Source organism: Plectropomus leopardus, chromosome 4, assembly GCF_008729295.1.
Source record: "Plectropomus leopardus isolate mb chromosome 4, YSFRI_Pleo_2.0, whole genome shotgun sequence".
Lineage (NCBI taxonomy): Eukaryota > Metazoa > Chordata > Actinopteri > Perciformes > Serranidae > Plectropomus > Plectropomus leopardus.
Window position 1 is genome coordinate 24931485 of NC_056466.1, and position 6025 is coordinate 24937509.

Genomic DNA, 6025 nt, shown 5'->3' on the forward strand with positions numbered 1-6025 from the left:
CCTTTCCAGATTAAGCAGTCAAGTTCATGACACATGTTGTATTGTGAGCTGTGCAAATGACAAAGCGCTTAGAGGGGGTCTGCTTTCTAAGAATCAGTAGTGAAAATGACAAGTTAACAGGGATTATGGAAAGGAGCTCAAGGCTGTTTTGGAGTTAAGTACATTATTTTTTTGCCTAGCACAATACACTGCAGGAGTGAACCAGTAAAACTAACAACCTGGAAACAGAGTTTTGATCCAGTCAAACCATGTTTCTACTGGACTTCATGCCTCAAAGCATAAATTGTGCTATTGTCTTACTTGTGAAAGAGGTTGCCAACTTATCCTCCAGTTATTGTGTTATGGCACACTTTCGGAGAAGTTTGTTTTCTTTGGTATACTTTTGCTTTTATGTGCTTATGACAAGTTGGAACTGTGAAAATCTTGTTGTAGAATTTTCTGTTGTCAAGATTTTCTGTCTTCCTGTCTGTCAATGTCAAATTTGTGTGAACCCCTTTAGAGAACAAGGAACATGTCCTTGTTGCTTTGCCAAATTTTGTAGTGTTTACGACTGATATGCCAGCAGCTCTGTCTCTTTGTTTTTTGATAAGCTGTCATTCCCTGCCTTGTAAACATCCCTTTAAAAGCAGTGATTGTCAGAGATTGAAGCAGATACACACTTTTAATTGGAATTCAGACAGCAGGTTATGATAATAAACTTTATTTGTGGAGCACCTGCCGAGGAGCCAGGACTGCAAAAGCTCGATCACGTTTAGTTTTTAGTCTGGACTCAGAAATAGTAAGAGGACCCAGACTAGCAGACCTGAAGGGCCTGTTTGGCTAGTACGGTGTGAGGAGCTCAGTGATATTATCCGGTGCCAGATCATTCAGAGCCTTGTATGTGATTAAAAGTATCTTAAAATGTATTCTAAAATAGACTGGAAGCCAATGCAATGAAGCCAGAACAGGTGTGATATGTGAGGAACGTTTTGTTTTGGTTAAAAGTCTAGCTGCTGAATTTTGAACAAATCAGAGCTTTTCTGTAGCTATGTTGTTAAGGCTGGTAAACAAGGCATTACAATAATGGAGACAAGATGATATAACCATGTGTATTATTTTTTCTGTGTTGCTAAATGATAGTGGTCTAATTTTGGATATATTCCTTAGGTGGTAAAAACAGGATTGGATTTTTTTTTTTTTTACATGTTGCTCAAGGTCCAGGTTATTGTCCATAATGATACCCAGGTTTTTGTTAACTGAAGTTATGTTAGGAGTGAGAAAGCCTAGGAGTGGCTGAATTTGTTTTGCAATGTGTTCAGGGCCAATGATTAGGATTTCTGTTTTGTCAGATTTAAATTTTAGGAGGTTTTGGGACATTCAGCTTTTGATGAAGAGAAGCTAATTTGCTTGTGTCAGAGGGTTTAAAGGATAAGGATTGATTGATGGTATTAAACAGGACTCTGGGGTTATTCTGATTGATTGAGATGAGCTGTGAGAAATACTGGTCCCTGGCTTCCTTTACCTTACAAATGTATGAGGTTATCAGATCTTTAAGAAACATTTAATGAACCTGTATGTCTGGTTTATATGTCTAGTTTAATTCAGTTTTGTATATCTATCCATGCTTAAGCATAAATAATGGTACTTTTACCCAGATTAAAAAAAAAACAAAACAAACTGAACACATGAACAGGCAGCCATCTAGTTAGACATTGAGACGTTGAAAGACAAAGAATGGAATTTAAAGCTTTCCTTGTGTTTTGGTAAATAAAGATAATCCAAAAAAAAAAAAAAAAATATGAAAAGGAGGATTCCATTTTTCCCAGTACACACTCTCTCTAACACACACACACACGCACACACACACACACTCATATATATGCATGCATGCATGTATGCATGCAAAGACACAAAAATAAAGACAAACTTAAAAGCATCAAATCCATTTTCTAAATTGCTATTTTTCAACCCAACTACTTGAATGAATGCTGGGATTGTATGTTTCTGCAAACCAATGACATGTTACATATGGTGGCTGTGGCTCAGAGGGTAGAGTGGGCCGTCCACTAATCACAAGACCTGTGGTTCAATCCCTGGCTCCAGTCAAAAGCATCCTTGGGTAATACACTGAACCCCAAAATGCTCCTGATGGCTTTGCCATTGGTGTATGAGTGAAGTGAATGGCCTGTGAATGTTTAGGTGAGCAGGTTGTGCCTTATATTGTGGCCTCCGCACCAGTGTATAAATGTATTTGTGAATTTGGCCCTGTAGTGTAAAAGCACTCACAAATGCAAGCCCGTTTACCATTTGTATGTGATTATGTGGCAGACCTGTTGTAACTTAACATTTTGTTATCTTTCAACAACGCTGTGGTTAACATATGGTTAAGCTTAGGCACAAAATCCACTTGCTTTGAAATGCTGCAATGTCTTTGTAATAAAACAACCACTTTTTGTAGCATGATCCCAGCAACTTGTTAAAAAAACATCCACGTTTGTTGACTAAAAGCAACTAAAAATATAGCAATGTTTCTCATACAGTATATCATAAATACATCATACAAGAATAGTAATAGCAAACATCACTTTTATGTTAGGTCATATGAAAACATCAACAACAAATGTATTCAGCTCTTATGTCTCATACATTTCATCACAAGTTAATGATACTCCTTACGTGTCCCCACAGCTTAGTGAGCCACAGGTTAACCCCCAAGTCTGTCAGATACTGAATTTCCGGAGTTAACATCTTTCGGCACAACTCCTGATAGGACTTGTCTACATTTTTTTTCAGATTGTATCCTTCGATAGACTTCTCTCCGATGGGCTGCCACGGCTGCATGTCCGCATCATGAATGCTTCCAGCCTCGACAGCGTGACCTCCCTCAATGCAGATCTCCACCAGTTCTCTGTTCCTCCTCCTGAGCTCTGCGACATCCTGTGCCATACGTGTCCTACCATAAGCCTTCACCTTCTTCCAAAACGTCAAGTTAAAATGTGTGTAAAGCTTCCAGTCAATGGCATTCCACTGCAGGGCCTTCGCCCTCAGCTCAAGAGTCAGTTTAGAAACAGTGGATTCCTTACGGGAGTTGAGCTTGAAGAAGAGGAGGTCGTCCATCTCCCAACAGAGAGCATCTTTAAGCAGGATGAGTGATTCCTCAAAATGCTCCATTAGCATGACTAAATGAAAACGCTCAGCGATGACCTTGATGTTCTCCTCTACACGCGGGTCGTCTGGATCCAGAGTATTGTCCTGCCCCAAGTCAAAGAACAGCAGGTTCTTCAGGTAAAAGGAGTTTATTCCGTCTGGGCTGAAGTACTGGTTAGGATCACGCAGGAACTCAGCCATTGTGTCCTCGCCTGGTATCCTCCAGGTCAGAGGAACAACATGACCGAAATAATGAAAGGACGACTCAAAGAGCTCTGCTGGATCTCTCAGGATCGTGATGTAGAAAGTGTCTCGAGGCAGCACTTTGGCCACTTCGGGTGCATTGAATCGCATGTGGTTACACATGATGTTAAAACACATTCCAGATTTGTAGCCTTTAACGTGCGTGCGCTGGAAAGATGCGGGGTAGAAGAAGTCGTTCCGGCTGTTGGGGAAGGCAAATTTGAGTTTGTGCTTCTCTCCAAAGCGGAACAGAATGTTGAGGAAGGTGCTGCTGGCAGTTTTATGGGTCTTCATAAACATGATGTCCACTTTAGGAACACAGGTGTTATTGTTTTGCTGTGAGCTGTTCGTGGGTGGCTGGGTGTTGTGTTGGCCTGGTTGGGGAGCGCAGGAGTGAGGTACTGGAAACCTAGAAGAAGTTAACATAGGCAAATTATTAACTGTCACCATCATTTATAATAGCACATTTACAGTTCTGCACAAACAAGTATATTGTGTACTGGTATTCAGAAGACAGAAGATAATATTTCTTATCTTTTGCCAAAATGCCAAGTTTAAAATGTGTTGTGAAAGCCTGAAGCTATGTAAGAAAAGCATAATGTCACTAAAACATTATTAAAATCAAAAAGACTGTTGCATCTCTTATTCTGCACCATATCAACTGTCACTACAATAATAAAGATATGCTGGCTAAGATGTAATGGAGCCAATTGTAACCGACAACGACTCAAAAGTTATAAATACATGACTAAATGAGCCAAGATTATGTTATTTTCACTGTTATTCATCACTTTTCATTATGTCAGACCTTTAGTAGCCATACAAATCTTGAGCCAGTAAATGAATATAATTTTACACATTCAGATACTCTCTTCTTTACTTGCATTTGCAGAAATAGCAATCAGTATTAATAGCAACAATAAAAATATAAGTATAAAAAAGATAATTAATATTAAAAAAATAAAACAGAGAGCACAAGAAGAACAATTCATCTTCAGACTGCTCCTGTGCAACTACAATTTTGTTAGTTGGTCAAAACCTGTAATGAATAACCGGGTGTATTGGACTTTGATTCCAGAGTTTATCATTTACAACCCAGCTGACAATTTATAATACTGTTACTAATATGGTGCTTGAGGTGAGCTCATTATCTTTCAATACACTATATTTTGATAGTCAACATATTTGTTGTGAAAATGGTCAAATGAAATGGCACTGGCTAACTCACCATGTTTTACATTTGCAAACAAAGTTAAAAGGAAATTAAAATATGAGGTAGATAATCCTTTAAGCGTCAGCATGCCTTATACTTTTTTTTTTATATAATCAGTTTAATAAAAGTAATTAAGCCTTTTTGAGGTTTATGTGGAACCCCTAAGAGGCAAGTGAGAAAAAAACAATTGTGATCCATTTTCTAAATTTCTAAATTTTCTGAATTATGTTGAAACAAGTGATTTATTTTTGAAAAAACTGTTTGAAAAATGAAAAAACAAACCAAAAAAACAAACCAACTTTTATTAAGAAGAACCTTCCTCTTAAGATCAATGGATGAAACTGAGGAAAGTTCAGGCAGAAAAAAATTGTTTGAGTGCTTATAATTAAATTGTAGCTTGTGAGTCATTAAATTCAAACAAACACAGTGAATTCTAAATAAGAAGAATATTCAAAGCTACACTTATCCAAAAGAAGTTAATATACTGATTCAAGGCTCACATAGTCAGTAAAGTGACTGATAATAGAGACACAAACACTTTCAGTTGAACACATTATTTCCAGAGGTCAGAGGCCCATGCATGGGTTAAATATTATAAATAAAGATACCTGCCTGTATTTATTATTCGTAAAGGTGCTGAAGTTAAAAGATAAGGTCTATCTGTTATAGGTAAAAGGTCAAAATGGTTAAAGCCAGTTTGAGAAAATTAGCAAAATAGTTTTAAATGTGTGTGTTATTTCTTTGCATGTTTCACCTCAGGATCTATTCTGCATCTGTTAACTGGTTGCTAGTTATGCTAGTTAAGCCTTAATATACTGTTTTTTTCCTGAATAATTGTCAATGTACTGTATTTTTTAACACTTTCTGAAGTTGTAGCGGGGACTGTTACATTTTAAGACATTTTGTCTAAAAGTCTTACTCTGGTAGACTGAGGTTGGTGTGTACTGTTGACAGAGTGTAGAGCAGAGTTATACTGATGAAGAGGCTAACCACAGTGACTCGTTTGACCAGCAGCTGCCACCTCTGTCTCTCTTCTGTTTGAAGCATCATGGTGGGGAACTGAAAAGATCATCTCATGAAAAGAGGAAGAATTAAATGGATGGACAAACATAACTTGTGTAACACTTTCCTTCACCCAAAACATACCTTGCCTTTTGTATTGAAGAATGAAAAGAGCTCCACATCAATCAGTCTCCATAGCTGCCTAATTAAGAGTCAATATCAGAGGCAGACTCTAAATAACAATAATAAAAAAATTATCAGGTTAATGCAAGTGTTACTTTAACTTTTAATGTCGGAAAAAAAATAATGAAAATAACAATCTCGGTTGCAAAAATGGTATCCAATCCAGAAAATGTTGCCACATACAAAAAGACAAGATAAATGAAGTCATAAAGATTATCTTCGAACTTGAAACCAGAGGGCAAAGACATCCAACTTTAT

General features: G+C 37.4%; 1 protein-coding gene across 1 annotated transcript; it reads right to left on the reverse strand.

Moving 5' to 3' along the window:
- Positions 1–2631: 2631 nt before the first annotated feature.
- LOC121941677 (galactosylceramide sulfotransferase-like) lies at positions 2632–5633 on the reverse strand. Its single transcript, XM_042484508.1, has 2 exons — positions 5502–5633; positions 2632–3778 (listed from the first exon to the last, which is right to left on the reverse strand). The coding sequence occupies exons 1-2, from the start codon at positions 5630–5632 to the stop codon at positions 2632–2634; spliced, it is 1278 nt and encodes a 425-aa protein (XP_042340442.1). The 5' UTR covers position 5633.
- Positions 5634–6025: the final 392 nt, after the last annotated feature.

Bases quoted from the DNA above. Each gene is read 5' to 3' on its own strand.
- LOC121941677 (XM_042484508.1), bottom strand. From the start codon at position 5,632: ATGATGCTTCAAACAGAAGAGAGACAGAGGTGGCAGCTGCTGGTCAAA. The intron at 3,779-5,501 runs GTAAGACTTTTA...AACTTCTTCTAG, and splicing joins ACCAACCTCAGTCTACCAGA to GTTTCCAGTACCTCACTCCT.